Consider the following 22587-nt stretch of genomic DNA (forward strand, 5'->3'; position numbering starts at 1 on the left):
CAACGGCAATTGTGGTTGGCATTTCTGGCTTGTATTTATTATAAACAACGATAATATATTGATGTTTAGCATTCAAAAGGATCTGTTTTTACATTCACATAAAACATATTAATCTAGCAAGACATTAGGAGTGCAACACCGTGGGCTAGATCCTGATTTCGTTCAACAATTGAGGGCCCTGGGAATAAAATAGTGTCATCCCTAAAAAGAAACCTTTCCTCTACAGAGGTGGACCTAAACATTTGAAAGTGAAGCAACAAAAGGTGACTTTAAGGCCTTCCGCTCGCGGGAACACTCAAGAAAGACGAGACTGAAACTAAAATTCCAGCCAGTATCTAGCTAATGTATGTCAATGGCAGCTCACTCATGGCAAGACTGGAATCTCTCAGTTTCAAAACGTTTGCGACTAAACTGAAGAGATGCGACATGCTAGTCTCAGTTTTCAGTCTTCCATAAAACAGTGGTACCAATCAGTGGCGGCTCGTGGATAAGATATTTGGGGGTGCTGCGGTTGATTAAAAATAAAAATAAATGTTTATTTGGATTATATTTTACTATTAACATCAAAATTAAATATAAATAATTAATTATATTAATAATTATAATAAAAGCACTTTGCATAAATTGCTTGCAGAAATAAATTTTAAAAATGTTAATAAATCATTATAGCTATATTTCTTTCCACGCTGTGGCGCGCGTGCTCACGTGCGACGCAGAAACGGAGAAATACTGAAATCAGACTGTCTGACCGGCAGTACAAAGCTGCGAGCACGACTGCCCGTGCTCCTCCGTCGCCCACTTATTCTATTGAAATCGGTACTGTGCAAAATCAAGTATCTACCGCGGTGTATGATAATACTATTGGACATTGGATGTACCTATCGATGCCCAGGCGAACTGATTACACGCTCAATAATATTGATATTTTCATACAATATACATAAATTTATGTATATTATATTACATTTGACTCAATTTGCTTGGGGTGGCTGCAGTTCCGCAGTGCATATGGACGAGCCGCCACTGGTGCCAATATCAGTTGATTTGTATTTTCTTACCAAAATTGGTAGCACTGAACTGAACTGAAAAAGCAATCTGCAATAACAAGTCAAGACCTCCAAAGTTAAAGATGAACCGGTTTTTAATTTAAAATTTTTAGCAGAAGTTGAGAAATACCCCTTCCTGTGTAATTACAGGCTGCCAGAATATTCCCGTTTATATTTAGTATATATATTATAATATTTTATATATATATTTGAACAGTTTGAGGTTATGAGATTATTATTTCAAGTGTGTTTCTGTAGCGCTGTATGCGAAGCATCAGTTATTGGCTAGTTTATGAGTTCCATCAGCAGCCAGTTCGTCGGATTTTAGTTTCTCCATAAGCGAAAGGCCTATGTCTACTAATCTTCATATAAACTGCGGAGAGAAAACTTTGTTATTGTTGCATGGAGAAAAAGCATTTATGATAAAATATGCTTCAGTAGCTTTGCTAGGAAAACCACAAAAAAAACTCCATCCGGCAGAAGAAGGCATCATCGTTTTTCTATAGTAAATTTTAAGTCAATTATGTACTTACCTATACCCAAATCTTAAATAATAGCAGCTGTTGGGTGATGGTGCATACATAATAGCTAGAAATCATGGTAAATCAAATGAAATAAATAATATACGTATTTTTGAAAAAGAAACAGTGTATTTTGACATTACAGTTTTATAGTTTTCTCTTATTTACAATATTTTAAGACAACACATGCACAATTTGAATATTTGGAATATGAACAAGGTCATATAAATTATGATTTTATCCCAGCAATTCAATTAAATAATATTTTTTGTGAGATAATTCTTACGATATAAAGAAATGAAATTAAACAACTTCGTACGTTAGATCTTGGCAACACTAACTAATAAATTGTAACATACAGCGGCATCTGTTTCATCCTGGAGACGGTTGCTGTTGTTTGAGCCCATATAAATAAAAACAATATTTGCGAATTATCTATGATTGAATACGCTAAAGTGACTGAATAATCTTGAAGATGCCTGCCGACCATGTGGATGACAATTTTACCGCCAACTGGTGAGACCTCTATTCACAGAAGTTGACGCAGACTAGACTGCAATGATAGAATTATTAATGAAAAATAATATATCACGATTACTAGGCTGTTATAGAAAGATCAAAATCCATGAAAATCCCATTAAAATTGGAAAGCGTTAAAGTTTTAGTTGCACATAGATAATACCTTGTGTTGCAGGGTTTCAGAGTTGGGCAAGCTCCGCAACAGGTTCTCAAACTTGCTAATTTAAAATGTTTTAACTGTTTAACGTGATGTTATTTAGGTATATTATAAAAAATCCCGTATTTTATGAAGGTAGTTGGAATCAATGAATATCAAGTGTCATCATTTTAGCTTTCTACTTTTTATTTGGAATTCTTTTCTTTTTTGGGATTTTCACTCTTAAATTTGTTAATAGGTATTCGAACCTTTTTTGAAGGAAATGTAACTATTGTATTTGAAATTGAATTAATTAATAATTAAGTTACTAAAGCCTCAATTACATTGGACATGTTAGCTTGTTCGATGATTACACTGGGCGACTTTACAGGCAGATTATAAATTCGCCAACACACAGATCGTAAAGAAGCTCAATGTAATTGAGGCTTAAGGCTAATGATTAAATTAGCTGAAAGCCATAGCTCATTGCAATTCATTTGTATCAAAATCCACATGTTTTATTTTCCAGGTTTGAACCATCTTTATCTACATTGATATATTATGCTCTGGAATTTGCAACGAGTGTCGAACTGCAAGAGTTCATTAAGTCAATTTAGCGTTTACCTTCTCTTGTTTAATTCTCTACCCAAAGCCAGTGTGTCGTATGTACCAATTTCCAAAAAAATAGTTAAGTATATACAGATATTGTACCTACAGCATCATAATTATTATTCACCTTTTCTGTCTATTCATAACAAACACCAAAAAGTCAAAGGTCCATAGACCTGAAAAATCTTCAATTGCACTTTTCTGAAAGTGTTCTTGGGCAATCGTTCACCGGTTTTCAGGTAGAGAATTAAATATGTCAATAAAATTAGTTTTGTAGTAATATAAAACATTGCTTAGCCGCTTAACATTACAATTGAAGATCTTGGCATAAAAACATCAAATGTCCACTTTTTTCCATTTTCATTTTATTGCATTTCTATATTCCCTGTGTATGATTACATACAACTGTGCAAATATATATTTTTTTAAAAAATCATAAGTCCCTCAAATCTGCTCTCAAAAATATGCCACTTTTCTAAAAACCGCAATAGTCCAGGCATTTTTGTGTGAAAACAGCAAAGGTCCAGTAGTTCTACATTTTTATCACCAGGCGGCGTTAGTAATGTTAGTATACATTCCATACAATTTAGTGTCTGAGCTGTCAAATTATCCTTGATTCGTTTAATTATTGCTTTTTATAACGTTTTCTTATGATTGTTTTTATATTTTATCATGGATATTACTAGTATAGACATCTGAAACGTCTCGAAAGAGAAAAATTAACAAAACCATGCAACGTTTTTACCAAATAACGGTGACTTTCATTATTGTTCAGTTGGATGCAATAAGGAAAATTCTGGGCCCTTCATTATAAAATCTAAAGAGACCGGAGAAAAAGATTTTTTTAATATGAAATATAGGTTAAAACTTAGGCATTTTTCGGTAAAAATTTGTAGGCTAGTTATAATGTACAAAATAGACCAGGCTAGTAAGGGAGAAGTGCTTTGCGAACATTTCAGTTTCTCTCTAGGCTGTGGTATAGATTCAATGTAGTGAATAAAAATCAAATGCAAGTCACGATTGCATTTAAAACAACATATGGTGGATTAGTTCCGTTGAAAGGAGCTAAATAAAAAAATATTTTAAAATTAGCTAAATATTTACAAAACCCAATAAATGTATCGTTTAATTTGCTGATAGTGAAGGTGTCAGACGAGGCTTATCGGTTTTCTTTTTTCGTGTTAACTATCAATTCATGGTGGAAATCCATTGTGTTAATGATTTTATTTAATAAAACACATTTTTAGTACTTATTCCACTTTTAATAAATAAATCTGGATAGGTTTCGTTCGCCTTAGAGGGACATTTTCAACTGTTGAAAACAGTTGGCAAAAAAACAGAGGCTGACGAAACCGGTCCAGACTTTTTTATTAAAAGTGGAATAAGTAGATACTAAAAAATGTGTTTTATTAAATTAAATCAATAATAATAATACGAAGCTAATCAGTATTGCAATATCAATCAGCACATGATTAAAACATTTTTTCAAATATTTAATTCTTGATTTTTTAGAAACATTGAAGTCGTTTGTTAATAGGTAAATAATATATTCAAACCTTATTAAAAGTTGTATTATGATTAAAAAATAACAGAAATATATATTCTTTATTTTATTTAATAAAATTATAGTTTTAGTCATACTATTTACATTTCGATCTTTTCAATTTTGCAATAAAAACAACAAATGTCCAAAAATTGTGTAAAAACAGCAAATGTCACACTCATTCTTTCTTAAATATCTATTTAACCGAAATAAATTTAATATTTTTTTTACATTCATATAGTGCATATACGGTTTTTCTATAATTTCTCATTGTCAAATTAATAAAAAAAAATTTGACAACCAAGATATTATGTTTTTACCCTCTCCTGAAAAAAAAGTGTTTTGTGACATTTGCTGTTTTTATGCCAAGATCTTCAATTTAGATCAGTGATGAGCAACCCGCAGCTCACGGGAGATGTGAACCCCCGGAGCTGAATTTCGACGGTCCAGCAAAGACTTGTTTTATAATAATATAATGTGTCAAAGAATGAAAAAGATTTTATTGTTTTGTACAATTATCTTGGTCAGAGAACAGGATGAACCAGTCAATCATCCAGAGACTACAAATAAAGGAACAGCTCTCGACAGTATGCCTGAGACGCATGCAGTTTTTTTTTTACAATATGTTCAACGTGGACGTGGACTGGATAACCTGGAGAGACTGGTGGTTTTTGGGTAGCTTCCAGGGAAGATGAAGCAGAGGAAGAGCGACCAAGTGAAGGAGCTTACTGGGGACAGTCTTCGATCTGCCCCGAGAGAAGCAGAGTAAAAATCAGTTTGGATATTTGTACAAAAAACTATACCTATTTCTAGATAAATGCGCCCCCCCAAAGTTTTCATTAAGTATTTAATTACGCTCTCGCGAAAAGGAAGGTTGGTCATCACTGATTTTGATAATGATCATTGAATACCTAATTGAATTACTTACAAACTAAATAGTTTTGTTTTCAATTATTACGAATTAATTAAAATTACATTAAATTTACTTGTTTCAAAGATGCTTTCTAAGCTAACACTACAAGCCCAATCTCATAAAATTAGGCTTACATTATAATAATAAATGAAGTATTATTAATAATGAAATTATTTATATATTATTATAATAGTAGGTAAGTATTTAAAACTAGTTTATTTCACTTTTTAATGATAAAAATATTATTTTATTAGAACACTTTTAAAAATGGATTTTTTCATAATATACTTATTTCGCCTTTTAAATCTTTTACGAAGCACATTATAAAATAAGACCTATTAAATAATAAAAAAAAATGACTTTATTATCATATTATGTAGGTGAGTTTAGCTTCAATATTAGTGGATTAGTGCACACATAAGTATGTCCAGTTTCTACCAAAATTACACACAAATCGAGTTTTCAATCGACACAAATATTTTAAATTCAATTTTCTCACACCTGTGGGTCTATTCTGTACTTATCGACTGCTAAAGTGATATATATTATCAAACTTAGGGTAGGTTTGTATGAAAGTATTAGCACTTATTGTAACAATTTCGATATGTTGGTTGTAATTGTTGCAATAAGCGTTACATTTTAACAGCGCCTCTCTTGCTGCTGTTAAATATAGCACTTATTGCAACAATACAACCAACTTATTGTAATTGTTACAATAAGTACTAATAGTTTGATACAAACCTACCCTAAGTTTGATAATATCTATCACTTTATCACTGTAGCGGTCGATAAGTATAGAATAGACCCACTGGAATACAACATCTGTGCACTAACGTACTAAAATACAAAACTGTAGCTATCGGGGTAAACAATCCCTTATTCATTGTATTTCTATTATAAAATACATTACACGACATATAAAAATATTGTACCTACATATATTTTAGGTAAGTGTGCCAAGTTACTATTCTTAATAGTCCCAGTATGAGAGATATATCATTTCGTCTCATTTTATAAGTTTCCTAGATACTTAGTTTATTTTTGTAGTCTTGATAATGGTGTTGCAACCGAAATAACTATCAACTTAAAAAAAACCCGTAGAATTTTATATAATTTATGTTATTATTTGGTATATAGATAACCATTAAATATGTACCCTTCTTTTGCAATAAAATTCTTCACATTTGTGGGTCTAGCAAGGACGATTCGGCGCCGGGACAACTTGACGCCACGCAATCGAATGAAATTCGAAAATAGACGTTCGTGAATAATTATAGGTGCTTTTAAAATATATATTTATAATTATTATTTATATTTGAGTGGTTCACAAGCATAGTGAACCAAGTCCATTCTGGTTATATTTGGGTAAGCTAGATTTAAACATAATATTTGAGTATTTCTAAATCTGTAAGGATGTGATTGCAATTCTGAAGTGTTATTTAGAGTACATTTAAGTTATTGTGTAAGGGAAATCATATCCTTACAGAAAAAGAAATACTCAAAAATTATGTACCTTTGAACCTAGCTTACTCAAATATAACCAGAATGGACTTGTTTCACTATGCTTGTGAACCACTCATTTATATTATTATTTAATACTTGGTGAGAATTTAAACATGCACACGTGAGTAATGATTTAATTGTGCATTTGTTTAAGTTCTAACGAGAAGTGAGATCTTTTATTTTTATATAAAAACTCAGGCATGATAATTTATTCTCAATATGCAATAAAAAAAATTATGTTAAGAGTAAAATAAATTTAAACTACTCATTAGTAGAAGATAGAAACTGATTAAAATTCCTCGTCTGCTTTCTGTATAAAATCGTAACGAACGTCTATTTATTTTATTTGAGAGTGCGGCGCCCAATTGTCCTGGCGCCCAGTTGTCCCATTCCCCCCATTTGTATATTAATTGAAAAATATTCTTTGAAATGTACATTGAACTGTAATAACTGTGTCTATTTTATAGAGGGTATAAAATCCTCATAACATTATGTTGTATCTAGCAGACATAATTCTTTAGTAGATTGTACTTTATTGCATGGCTCTGAACATCGTCACTATATTAAATTTCACGAAATAATTGTTTATATTCGTGCTCAGTGGCAGTTTTCCTCGAAGCGCAGAAGGTGCTCGCTTCTTCAGAAAGTTAAAAATCACAGATGTGTATTTTTCATACACTGCCGGGCTTCCAAACCTGACATAACACATCATGGATAAATGAAACTGATATGAACAATTATATCAATCTGTTTACACACGTTAATTAAATCTTTACTGTACAGGTCAATTGTCGTAAGCCTCAAATATCAAATTGTTCAGGAAGTGAAAAAAAGTGTGGGCTTTGGATTTACTTATTATTTTATAATATACTTACTCTTTATTTATTTATATATATTATGTTATTACAAATGAAGAATTTTCTTTTATTGACACATCGGTGGCTTACGTTTAGAGGGTTACAGCAACGTTGGTTGGAATATTTTTTGTCAAATTACAAATGGCTTAAATAATAGTTTTGAATTATTTTGATATGCAATATTTTTTTAGGATTTATGATACTTGGCAAGTTCGCGTAAGAGTACCTTTTCAATAAGTCCATTGCCATCAAAACGTCACTTCGGTGAAACGTGAGAGTTACGACAATAGGCCTGAACAGTGGATGAAATGTAATAAAACTGACTCTTTTTGACTCTGACTTTTTCTGACTGAGTTTTTGTTTACTAAATGTGGTTTAATATCTTTCGTAGGAAGCTGGAATACCCGTCAGAGCTCGGGGCTTCTACGAACTTTAAACTGCCACTGGATAACACGATGGGTTATACCTATTCTCTTTGACAGTACGTTATGTCGTGTAATGTATTTTTATAATGGATTATCGCGCATTAATATCTGAATCTAAAAAAAAGCAACCAGTACCTACATTTAGTGCAGTCGCTATATCAACTGGTAATGAATTATTGGATTAGAAAGACCTTTCGTTATTATTGATCTATAAAAGTGTTTTACTCTGAAATTCCAAAGAGTATCATAAATTAAAAATGGTTGTGAAGTGAGCATAGTAATTTAATATTATTTATTTTTTAATCTATTCTAATCCACACTATGACAAATAATTGATTCTTCAATTAAATACCAAAGAAGGAACATTATATTTTTGTATTTATAATATTGCCATAGTAGAATAAAAAAAACAATTATGTGCATCTTGTAAATGGGAAAAAGTTGAAATAAGCATTTGTTATATGAACACGCATACAATAGAAATATCATTTAATACACTCCATGGTAAGATTAAGAGGAATTAATTGATGTAAGATTATATAAAAATACACAGTCCTTATTAAAACGTAAGAAATATTTAAGAATGAATTAATGACAAAGTATAAACATAAATTTTTGTAAATATTAATTATTCTGACGATAGGGGTAAATCGGAGAAAATACCACTCAGGGAAAGGGGTTATTATTCGAGCCCATAAGCCCAATCCCATTGGAAATTTTCTCGTGAAATTTTGATTGATTTAAAAAATGTATTCGGATATGTATCCACTAATATCAATTTTGTCTTTCATTAATATATATAGATATATAAACTTATCCATTTTGGTTTAGGTTTGAATCCAGAAACAATGTAAATATGAACAGTTTGTAAATAAAAATTGCCACAATTTTATTATACCGTTCAAACAGAAAAAAGTATGGTTTTAAATGTGTTTTGTGAAAGATTTTTTTTTTGTGTGTTTAAATAACTGTGTATTGTAATTAATATTCAGTAATTCCTCCTAATTGAGTATTCGTAACCACGTCCAATAGATTATTAAATGAACCCAACATTCTGAAAGAAGTTTATTGCATTTCATAAAATCATCACTGGCAACACTCACTCAATAACAATAGTAGTTTATTATGAAATAAATATACCTAATTGTTAATTTAAATAAAAGTTAACATCTTTTTTCTTTTGTAGAAGAAGAAAGCAAGAGTCTTTTTATCACTAGGGCGATTGTAAATGTCTATATAGTTCGTTATTCATTTCATAACTTACTAGCTAACACTTCGATTTTGATATTTAAGAGAGTTTCAGCATTGCCTTTTGATTTAAAAAAAATATGTCAGACATTAACTTAAATGTAGCTATCTGTGCCTTGAGAATAGCAAGACGTGCACTTTTAGAATATAATAAAAGAATAAATCAGTTATGATCTGTATGCAGATCTGAGTTAAAATTAGTAGGGACCTCGGAATAGACCTCAAAAAATAATCTGAAAAAATCCATGAAAATACTTTAAGTGGAGACATAAATGGCCGAAATGCGAAATTCTCAATTTATTGTAGAAGATGGGGACCCAATTTTACCATAAGCGTATATAGGTCGTTGTCCACATTATGATGAATTAAAATTATTTATGAAACACCATTGTACCAATAAATTAAGTAAGAAAGATTTTAATAAGATATTTTGCGAAGGGGGGGTTAAATATTTATTAGTCTTAGGCCTCTTTAAGCATAAATCCGGTCCAGTTCATAGATGTAATTCTTTCATAGACAAACTTAGCTTTGAACCCTTTGTATAAAAATATTTTATTGTTTTTTGTCTATTAAAATAACTTGAATTATATCCAATGTTATGAAGAATTGATATATTATCTGTAAAATAGGTACGTTTGTCTGAAAGAGTTGCTTTAATATATAACTAACGGTAAATTTGGCATCAAAAAACCAGTGCTAAAACTCTCCAACAAAACAACAGTTTAAATCAAAATCGAGTCGTCCTCGTGTTACTGGCCCAATTTGGAAGGTGTCAGCACGATTTCCGCGGGCGGGGGAGGCGCCTCGCTCGGGGGCGCGATAATGTTCGGCGTGTCCGCGAACGTAACCGTCCGCGGCCCCGGGGGCCCGATGTTGGACACCCGCCTAGAGAACAGCGGCTCCCTGGCCCGGGACAGCTTCCCGATGCCCTGCTGGTCTCCCCCCTCCAGCCCCGCGTTCTCTATTACAGTCAAATTGTCGACGCTTAATTCACTACTTGATATGCTGGAGATGTCAAAACTAGACCCGTCCATCGTCTGCAGTTCTATCAACGAATCGTCTTTCTGCTTCTGCGGTTGCGACAGCAGAACCACCGGTATTACGGGCGGGGGCGTTATTACGCTAGGCGACGACGGCGATGGCGATCTAGGCATGACGGTTAAATTTAACCCGGGGAGTTGGACCTCTCTTTCGTTTTGCAGCAACAGTGCCGTGGCTGCAATTGACAGTCTTTTTTGTGGCGGCGGAGGTCGTTCTGTGAGCAGAAGTCTCTCCGTGGCTGGTTCTTTGGGCCGCGCCCTGGCCCTGGGGGGTCTGCATCTGATGGGGCAGGCGCAGAGCAGGATTCTTAAGAAACAGCAGACTAAGCCGACGACGATGATGACCGGGCCGGCGAGACGGAGCTCGTAGGTCTTGAAGCCCTTGTCTCCGGTGCCGACGAATGAGATGACGAGCCCCAGGGCGACGATGCCGAGGCCCACGTAGAGAAGGCCCCCGACGGCGTTGGCCGCTCGGACGAAGATCATGTCTTCCTCGTCTGACGATGATCCGCCGTACGAGAGGTCGTGGATCTGGAACAAGAGAATAATTTTAGTTACGGAACACTTTTTGTATTTTGTTTAACATATTGAAATCATTGTTTTATGTTACGAATACATGTTAAGTTTAGATCCTTCAAGAAAATAGTTTGCTTCACAGCTGAGATCCAAAAATGATACTTACAAGATAATAAAAAATATAAATTCTTTTATTAAGATTAAATTTGTATTTTGTTTATGGGATAAGCGTATAAGATTATGTATCTAAAATTCACACATGTTTGATTTATAAAAATGTCCATTATTTCATCACCTACTAAATAAGTTTCATTTCTACATTGCGTTCCCTGCAAACACATCTTAAATCTCTTTATCAAAATCATTTATTTATTTTGAAAAGAGTATTATGGCATTACAGCGATTGGCCAATGCGCCATAATACATAAATATACAAATTATAAAAATGACTTAATTACAAATAACAACCAATATAACAAAAAAGTAGAAAAGAAAGTATGTGCTTATGTAGATATTAAAGTAAAATGATAAATACAATTATAAATTTAACCTATTTGACACGTCCACAAACATTTTTATGGTGCCATCAAATAAGTTAATCGCACGATACACAGCATCATGAAACATCACATCCGTCCTGCGACGGGGTATCATGAAGACCGTAGAGTTACGAGTGATATTGATGGAAACATGAAAATTAATATTTGCCAGTAGAAACGGATTGTAAATGAACCGACGAAGAAGTAAAAAGAAATGATTTAAAAGATCAATCACTCTTCGGGTGGACAAGGATTGCATTGATAGCATACCCAGAAGAAAAATAGTCGAAAACAGCCATCGTGGAATCCATTTGAGAAACGCTGTTCTAGCCTATGTTAATGGGGTGTACAAACTTACTATTATATGAAATAAGCCGTTCAAAATTTGTAGACTTTCACATTCAACACTTATTTTTTCAGTATGACAGAAAGGTGAAGGTATCGATCCTTTTAAAATTACGCATGCATGGAAAAAATACTTATACCTAACAAGCGCCGAGTAATAATGACATATCATGCAAGAAAGAAACAGAATTTATAATACAATCTGAGCCAACTGTACATTATGCTAAGCAGAGAAAAGTCGGCGAGTGAACCGCTTTTTTCTTTACGATTTCCATAAACCGAACAAATTACCCAGCGATTGCATATTTTGGTAAACCAAACTTATTACCCAATAATTTATTTTCCAATGTACACGGGTCATATTTTGAACTCTATAAAAGTATGAATTTTAATTATATAAACAAAATGATTTAGGCTTTTTTACATAACATACTTTTCCCAAATGTATTAATTTATTTGTTATTAACCATTCGCTAAAATTAACCCTTAGGTAGATAATATATAATATTAGTTTTCTAATCGATCACACTTAAGAGGATGTCTTTACCTACCTTAGGCACCTAGCGGAAAAGTACGAAGCTTGCAATTTGAGATTTTTTTTGTTACAATTTCAACTGTATTAATTATTAAACATGTATTTGAAAACATTAAAAAGAAAAATATTTTTTATTTTATGTCAAAGATAAACTTACAATTGTAAAAAAAAATATAACATGTGAATTTGTCAAAGGATCCCACCTTATTATTACATAAATATTTTATGGTCATATTTATTATTAACATTTAGTTTACTAAGTTTTGTATGTTGTACCTAAGAGATTTTAGACTAATTCATGGTTTTAATATTTTTTATATTTATTTAAAAAAAAACATCGATTTGTATAAAAATATAAAATGTGTATAACTTGAAATCAATCATTATAAGAGGAAGGGTAGTTTTAAACTTGGGTTCTCATTACACTAAAACCAAAAACACTGTATTTTTACTTAACAGGGCAGTAGACACACGCCACCATGTTTTATGTTAAGGTACTCATATGGACTTCCACAGAGTGGAGGTTGAATTTACAGATTTTAGACCTACTATGTCGACACTTTGGGTCTGAATACACGGGGCCCACGATATTATAAGCCGATACGTTACCGCTCGGCTATCGTGAGCGATGAGGACAACTAGCAACAACTAACTAATTGATAATTTTAATATGATTTGGCTGTTAGAAAGTCACAATAATTTATAACCCCTATACATAATGTGGTGTCTTAATTCAATGCGCGAATGCACCATCACAATGATTGATCTGTATGTTTTGGAGAATATTGTTTTCTGGCGATCTTCCCTTATGGCTACAGAAACCGTTCGCCCTTATTTTAGCGTTGTATAATTTAGAATTATTTTTCTTTCAATAATCTACATTTGTATTTTAATTCGAAACCCCTACTTTATAATATATTTTATTTTAAATTTTGAAAAAGAGTAAAGTAATATCCGAAAAACAGAGATTGACAAAGAGAATAAATCATCTTACGTCTGATTCTGATAAGGGCCAGTTTCGATTGAAAAATCAGAATCATGGCCCCCACATCCTAAAGCGGGCTCCCAGACTAGGATTTTTGGCGCCCCCCCTTACCTAGCGCTAAAGATAAAGGCAGTGTGACGCTCTACAGTACCGTTTTCCAAATGGTCTCGCGATAAAATTAATGTGTATATTTAGCTTAGACTATAGATACATCGTGACATACAGATGTTTTAGTGTTTTTTTGTATAGTTTAATACTTATTATTTATTTTATTTGAATAATTATTATGGACTTGTCGAGTATCGATACACAAATAAAAATTGTATCGTACAATCACATAATTTTAAAGCGCCACAGGCGACTTTTTTTACTATTAGAGAGAATTTGTGATGTGTGTTTATATAGGTACCTATATCACCCATCTGGACGAATCGCCGCGCCGGGCCCTTCCTGAGCCCGGGCCCCCAGGCTAGAGCCCTGTCAGCCCCCCCTTTGTGGGGGCCATGATCAGAATATTTTAAAAACGATTCGCAGTCTGATGTAATGATTGTCAATTTTTTATGAAACTTCTCTTCAACTACCTACCCAATTTTTACGTACAGTATGTTGTATATATTGACTCAATTTCTGTAAAAATTAGACATACAATATTATATGCATTAACCAATCGAGATCTTAATTTGACGTAATAAACCTGCCAAAAGTGCCAACCCTAACGTGCACACGTGAACAATTCGATCTAATTTCGCGAACCAATTCTTCTGTCGGCACGAAACCCTTTCTGTGATAATTACACCTACACTGTTTTATTACAGGTAAAGATAACATATCGCCCTTTTGCTGCCAGCGGGATTATTGATAACGACGTGTTGGCCGCTGGAATTGTAACAGTATGGTCAGGGGCGCATCAGGCGTGTGGGTATAGTGGATAGTAGCGATAGGGCGCCAATATAACTGCAAACAAATAATTTTAATTTGAACGTAGCTATATTTTTATGGCTAGGGTTACATGTAAATTGTACGTAAAAAAATTCACCGTGGCATAATTCGTCGTGAACTTTTTTATCTGAAAGAGATGACCGTATACTATATGGTCTCCAATTTTATTAGATTCAATATTAACATTAATTCAATTTTCATAGCTGATTTTGGCAAAATTCGTAAATTCAAGAATGAAAACCTAACCTAACAAATAATCCAGTATATCGGCTATTTTCAAAATTTGTTTGCTGCTGGATTCCTGTAAAGTGTAAACCGACGACTGACGAGAACCGTGTTTTATTTGAATTTTATGTTAGTACTATACGACCCAAAGAGGTTGGACAATCTTTCATATACGGCCATATATTTCCGATACTTACAACATTTCACGGTGAAGTGTGATACGTTGAACTCCATACGTACAAGTTTCCGGACACGAGAGAAAATATCAATTCTTAGCCGTTCGGGGTAACAGTACTGTTCCCGTATTCCATTGCGTCAGAAACTTGGGCTATCACTCTGGAGCTCCAGTGAGATCACAAAATATTTATATGGTTTGGTAAAAGCCTGGGTTTTTGTGTGATCGTTTCATTTCAACTACTGCACTACTGTAATTAGGCCTCATGGCCAACCTTTTAGTGTTAAAAAAAATGTATATTACGTATATTTTATTATCATCAAAATAATAATCTTGCACCCTCTAGTGTACGCCATTTACAATTCGAGTCTTGGGAAGTTCTTCCAAAGACGTTACCAGCACACATTGAAGGGTGGTTTTCGTGTGTTGCACCCACGGTATATACGCTAAGAAGGGTCTGGAGTCTGGACATGTGGCTACTGGTGGACAGAAAGCATGTCTTATATAGTTATACTCAAGTTTAAATGAATCTCGTACATTTTCATATAGATCGATTCGATCGTCAGGTTTAATATAGAGTATTAAAATATATAAGGGTCAAAGCGCCGAATTCATTATTTTAGGAAAAACAAACGTATACAAGTACCTATATTATGTATTTATAATTATTTAAAATAATTACAATATAAAAAGAACTTTTTATGTACAACGTTTTTAAATTTTCTGTTGAATTATTATGCTCAATATGCTCAAACTTGTACTTGATATGAAGTAAATAAAAAACAAACAAACATTTTGATGTCATTTTGACATTTTGACATTTCATTTTGATTTCCATAGTAACGCACGTATATATTAATAATTTAGTTGCTAGGACCACCCCCTTAGCAACCAATATTAGTCTTTTATTTTTTTACGGTTTTTTCTGAAATAAATTTCCATACAAAACAGAATTAACTGAAAATGAATTCAACTCTGCTTAAAGATGGCTAAAAGTATTAAAAGAATGCATTGGCATCGTGTTCTGATATAATCTAAAAGTTTCAAATGTGTAGCTAGTCGGGAAGTTAGTTAAAAATCGATTGCAAGATTTGTACTGGACAAATAACCACCGGAAAAAACGGGAATACGAGCTAATAAAAACGTTGTAAAATATATTATATTATTGTCTTCCACTCCTACGCATTCTACATTTAAATTCTCATTTATTTCAGATAGTCTGATAACGATCATTACATGTTTCGTTTGTTTCAATAAAGCATTATCAACTAATACAGTTTCACAGTTATTTATAAAACAACAATTTAAAGAAATACAATCAGTTATTATTCGTTATGTAAATATTACAGCAAGGTACTGATCCGCTGTGAAAATGTGTTTTTACGTTTTCTTATTTAAATAGTGTGAAACTGTAACCAAAGGGCAACTACATTATAATATGATATCATTAAATTTCTCACAAGACTACATCCCTGTTAGCGGTATCTATGAAAAGTTTTGTCGAAGAAACGCCTCTGAATCCTAGTTTTCAAAGTAACATAAATACTGCTTATTGGACAAGGCAAAGAATTATAAAAGAAATTTATCCAGATAGATAAAAATCGTTTATAATAAATATCGAATCAAGAATAATGACAATATGACAACGGGAAATAGAACGTTGCTAATATTATTTTCAATGGATTGATCGTGTATCCTTTTATAGGGCAAAGGTCGAAAACGGTTTATTTACCGACCACCTCATTTATGAGCTATAAGTCATACACAATAATATCAACCTTAGTGCGCCAAGACGTTGTCGAGAACGTTATCTGGCTAGGAAATAAACCATATAATTACAGGAGGGGGCAAACTTTTTGGATGGAGGGCCAAATTCATGAATTCAAAATGAGCAGCGGGCCGCAAGTAAAATACCATTTTTAGATATACACTATTTATTATCACAAAAAATAAACATTACAAAAAAATTAATTAGAAGAATGAAACTGTTGTACATTTTTTTAAATTCAGGTGTTAATTTTGTAGTTGATATTCTCAAAACTGCTTGTAAATGGGCATCGGAGGTGAATTTTTGAAAGAATTTTTATTGAGGTTCATGATCGAAAATGTTTGTTCACATATATAGGTTGATCCAAAAATAACGAACATTTTTTTTGCATAATCTTTAAGTTGGTCGAATTTGTCTGAATTAAGGGTATTGTAAAATTTGGAGATTTCTTCACGACGATGCAATTCTCTTAAATCAGTGTAACACTGCAGATCAATAATCTCAATTTGGAGCTCTGTCGGTACACTATCAATATCTATTGAAAATGGATCGCGTACTATTGCTAAACTTGTCTCAATTTTTTGTATGTCACCAAATCTTTGTGAAAAATCGTCATTCAGAGCTTTAATAATTTTACCATATTCTTCAAATTTATATTCTGATATATTCAGCAACTTCAAAGTTGGAAAGTGGTCCACATTGTTATTCGATATTTGTCGAAGGAATGACTCGAGTTTTAATTGAAATCCATTCAAATTTTTTACCATACGTACGTACGTCGATCGCTCGCAAAACACTATTTCAATGAATGGTCGATGTATCGGCCATTGCACGTTTGCGGTTGCGACATTTTCATGTCAAAGTCATTTTGTTCCCATTTATTTTATTTGTGTTGTGAAAAAAGGTATGTACATACGTATTTAATATGCATTTATTTATCGATTAATATTATATTTTTTACAAATATATTGTTATAGAGTACTTGTTTTATCATTATATTGCCAAGCGGGAAGTACATAACCTCAAATTTGCAATTCGCACGGCTAACTTCTAGAATCATTTTAAACATAAAAAAGCGGCTTAGGCAGCTGTGTATAATTATATTTTATTTAAATGAGAATTTACTATCATAAATATATTTTATTTTTACTCAAAATATTTGGGATCGGAAAAGTTTTGAAAATATCCGCGAAGAAATGGTGTTTTTTTGTTAATTGTGACATCAATTGAATGCTTAAGTACTAAATTACTATCAATATCGCAACTTTCATGGGGTTGTATTGTATTATATTTGACTGTAGAAGTAACATCATCATCAGCCGGGATCTATCCACTGCTGGATGAAGGCCTCCCCCATCATACTCCATTTTTCTCGGTCATGTCGTAATATGGTAATGTTGTAGGTCGGTAGGTACCTACTGTTACGATAATATGTTTTATTTTTGTTTCAGTTCATGAGTAAATCTAAGAAAAAGAGCTGTCGAAGTGCTTATTGTAGTACGGCTAGAGAGCCAAAACGCATATCTTATTTTTGTAAGCAATGTAACGTACCGCTTTGCAGACTATGTTTTGAAAATTATTACGTAAATGGGTGTAAAAAATAAAAATTGAATTGTAACTTTTCTTATGACTAAATAAATAATGTGGACAACCATTATTTATTTGTTTTATAATATTAAAATATCAAAAAATAAAACACCTGAACGGGCACTGGTTGATAAAAAACCATCATAAATTATAGTTTTTCCAAATTTCTGATAGATATTTTTTATTTTTATATTGAAATTGTTTTAAAATATTAAATATCTGATGCAAAATGATAGAGATCGGTTTGAAATGAAGAAAAAAATGCTTTGCCCTATAGAGGGTTATTAAAGCAGGGATGCCCAGTGCGTCGATCGCGGTCATAATAATAATATTGTACTATTTCTTGTTCAAACGAGTCAAAACTACTCGATGTTCCATCTCTTAAAATCCGCTAGTTCTTATCTCTTCTCTTACATATCATTATAAAGAAATACACTCATGAAGAACACAAGTGATGAGAACTTGAAAGAAATTCTACAGGAAAACATTAATAAAACAAATAATGTAAATTCCTATCCTTGAAATTTGACGAGTCGGTAGATTACACGGATATTGTACAACTATGCGTTTTTATTCGAATGGTTTTTAAAGGTCTGAAAAAGTCGCCGTTCTCAAGGGATATTTAAATTTTAAAATACATGGCTATGCGATGTAATTTGATGTGATATGATTATTGATGTAATTAAATGATAATTCATATTGTATAGAATTTGTTTTAAGTATGTTTCCTGGCGAAGGGTTGCATGTTACTTGTCTACTACAAAATTTCTAATATTCGATATACAGGTAAATTGTGTAACTATGTCGAAATTACAGTTAATGTGTACCTACTTAATTTTTTTAGAAGTGAAAGACATAATAATATTACTTAAGTACCTATATTATTGTCGTTAATTCAATGTTTCTATACCGTTATTTTTTATATGTATAAAATATCTGTTTTCAAAATACATATTTGAATTATAAAAACTGGGGTTTTATTATTCTCGCATGATATAATAATTACAAGTGATATCAGTCGATCGCCATAAATAATTTTTTCAACTAGTCGATCAAAGAAAACAAAAGTGTGGCAATCCCTGGTTTTCAGTATGGTGATAGATTTTTTTAATAAATACAAAATGAGGACTTTTGAGGTATGAATTAACAAGAAAATCCAGAAGGAAAGAAAACGTTACCTACGTTGTGGAAATATCCAAATAATGGATTTAAAAGACCAGACATCAGACTTATTCATTGTGAGAAGACGAAAAGTGGAATAAGGACTATATATTTAATATTTCTTTGGATAATATGCTGGACAATGCTTTATTTTTGTCCTCTCATAATGTGTCTGAATAATAGTTTTATGGTTTTGATACTACGCGGAACTTTTCGATGTATCCCCCATTCGTTTGAAGACGTCACCATTAATCACCTTATCAGTCTAAGGAATTTTGAGAATACGTCTGTACAGCCACATCAACATATTTATTGGTGCAGCGTCCATACGCCAGTAGCGACGGATGGAGGTAGGGTTTCAAGATCCGACATTAATAGTGCACATTAAACTTTGTTAGTCATTCGTATTTGTTTTTATTGAACTATGACTACAATTTACAGATGGTGTTGGTTAGTTTTTAAAAATCAATTAAACCCTCCCTTAACCGAACTATAATAGTTTTGGTATACATGGCCCACACAAGGGGCGACAGGGCTCTAGCCTGGGGGCCCGGCGAGGTGAGTCGACCGGAGAAGTGAGATAAACACACATCACAAATTTGCTTAAATATATATATATATATATTGTTGGTTCATTTTTTTTAAATTTCTTAAGCTCTGCTTTAACCGAACTATAATAGATAAAAAATATTATTCTATTTATAAAATATCTACAGTTATGCATGAATTAAGTTTTAGATATTTTATGGATAGACGAGTATTTTTTAACTAGTATCTATTAACGATGGCATGGTTTTCGCAGGGTTTAATTGATTTTTAAAAACTAACCAGCACAATCTGTAAATTGTAGTATTACTTAAAGGAAAACAAATACGTATGACTAACAAACTTAAGCGTGCACTATTTATGGCGGATTTTACCTCCGCCTACCTCCACCCTTCGCCACTGCCATATGCCTATAATGCCATAAAGATGCATTGGGAGAACATTACAGCAAACGATAAGCAGTCTCGGGCTTATTCATTCCTGAATAATGCAGTAGATCAGTGGTTTCCAAAATGGGAGGTGCGAAAAGTTTAACACAATTAATGTAGCCACAGGCTTGCAGTTTGCAAATGAACAGTTTATAAAACAGCCGCTAGTTATAAACTACATAAAAAACAGCCCTATAAAAAGTTGTTTGCAAACCTACTAATTTTATAATACCTCACTTCTATACTATTGTGAAGCGTGCTGGCTATCTCGTGAAAAAATGAAATAAAAGGGTCAAATCATAATGTTGAAATTTGAGGTACTTAAATTTGTTTAGGAACGATAATTTTGTTGTTAAACTTGTCTATTTGGTTGAAATTTAAAAAAACTGAGTGAATAAATCAATGCAAGGACCACTAATGCATTCACTGATTTAAAAAAGACAAAGTGAAGGCATTAACATAACAACAGAGGTTTGGAAATCAAAATTACAAAAAAATAAGTTCGCCATGTCTCCACTTTTAAATGATTTCTACGCCAGATTTATTGAAGCAAACAAAAATCTATTTCTTGAGTTCTTGGTTAGTTTGCTAATGCACTTTTCGCATTATGTTATTAATAGTAAAAAAAGTCGCCTGCGGCGCTGCTTTGTTGCAGAACTATTAAATAAAATATGTGCTTGTGCGCTGCGATTTGATGTGACACATATAGTATGATGATTAATATACTTAAATTAAATTATAATTGCCGTGTATAATTTAGGAAACTAGAGAGGATTGATTACTATTAAAATTGATTGTGCTAATAAACAGGCACCTTCATCGCATGAAAAACAAATTAATTAAAAAATTAATATAATATAATAACCTAGTAAAACCTTGTTTATTTTTATATTTTTTCTTTTATTTTTGTATTTGTATGTATTATTTAATGAAATAAAGGGGGGGAGGGGCCAAGATTAGATTTTTGTAAAAGGGAGGCGTAGTAACATAAAGTTTGGAAACCACTGCAGTAGATAATCAAAAATTAACTAAAAGGGTTAAAATATAACTTAGAGCTGGTCATTTTTCAGCGAATCAAGTGTAACCAGTAGGTACACAGACGTGTTACATAATTACGTCCATGGATGGCTTTCGTAAAATGCAAATTACCTTACGTTACCTGAATTTCATCGGTACTTTTTGTCAGTAACGCATACTAATTATCATTACTCCGGTTAATTGACTTAAAGAAAGAAAACATTAATAAAAGAAAGAAGTCCAATCAAATAATTACAGGGGAACAGAATTCCAATCTAATTCCCCACAGTTGCCTTGATAGAGAGGCGTGTAATTTTACTGAAACTTCTCCATTAAAAAATACTTAACGGAGGGCCTGCGCCGAAATAATCGTCAGTAACTTCGCTTCCCATTATACAAGTTATAAATATATACGGCAGTAATAAATATATATATACATATATTTATTGTTTCTCCTACAAAATATGGGAGTAACCATGCGTCCCGGTTTGAATGAGACGACCGAGGCTTAAAAAATAGTATTTACTTATCATAATTCCAAATCGATAAAATTGACTAGCAAAATAAATGATAGAAACAATCGTTCAGCCATATTTGGTCATTAGATATTGTGATTTGTGACAAACATTTATTATGTTGTAAAAATGGTCTTAAATTTTTTGTCATATTATAAAACATCAATTTTATTTCAATTTCAATTAATTTTTTTAACATATTGTGGACATCACAAATTATAAGTTTAAGACGTTCACAACATATGAAACATTATTATAAAGAAGAAAGAAAAAGAAAAGTAATAAAAGGGATAAAAATTAAAATATAAAAAGAGAACATACCTAATATAAACATACAAAAGCAGTGAAAATACAATTATTATACATCTATAGAAGTTCAAAGAAGTACACCGAGTTTGCTAACGAGACCCTATTTTAAGAATTTATAAAATAGCGTCTACCTAAACTCACCCTCACGCAAGTGGAATATATCAACACCCGAAGCAATTTGGTTGAACATAGTTATCGCCCTCCCAATTGGCACTACCAGTGGCAGGTTGGTTCTGCACCTTGGGATAATAAACAACTGATGCTCTCTATTTCTAAGATATCAGGGAGACACAGGTCAACACTGCCCAGAGTGGCAGAGTTCTCATCAAATGAAGCCTTTTGTAGTAGCCGTGTCAAAATTATTAAAGTGAGTTTCAATTCGTATTAAACGCCATTTTTATATGCCACAATATAGTGAATACCGTCTGACTATTCAGAATTTGTTTGAAAATTGCTAGGCCAGACCCTTTTCAGTTTCAATTTCATACATTCTAGCTCCATATCTTTATTAATTATCATGATATTGACTAGTATACTAGAACTAGACAGAAGAGTATACTTTTGTCTCAGATAGATGAACCACAAAAGAAACTGTGTTTTAAATAATAGTAAATTAAAATATTAGTCACCTATAGTC

General features: G+C 32.5%; 2 protein-coding genes across 2 annotated transcripts in view; one reads left to right on the plus strand and one right to left on the minus strand.

Annotated features, from left to right (window-relative positions):
• Positions 1-22587, plus strand: part of STUB1 (STIP1 homology and U-box containing protein 1) — a 66863-nt gene that overhangs the window by 31823 nt on the left and 12453 nt on the right. The window lies entirely within an intron of this gene.
• Positions 8649-22587, minus strand: part of LOC147070044 (uncharacterized) — a 75880-nt gene continuing 61941 nt past the window's right edge. The window contains exon 3 of the mRNA XM_085949981.1: positions 8649-10891. Within this exon, the coding sequence (XP_085806107.1) occupies positions 10070-10891 (822 nt within the window). The 3' untranslated portion in view covers positions 8649-10069. The remainder of the gene's footprint in view (positions 10892-22587) is intronic.

Source organism: Rhyacophila brunnea, unplaced genomic scaffold, assembly GCF_057557595.1.
Source record: "Rhyacophila brunnea isolate RB1 unplaced genomic scaffold, BYU_Rbru_1.0 scaffold_22, whole genome shotgun sequence".
NCBI lineage: Eukaryota > Metazoa > Arthropoda > Insecta > Trichoptera > Rhyacophilidae > Rhyacophila > Rhyacophila brunnea.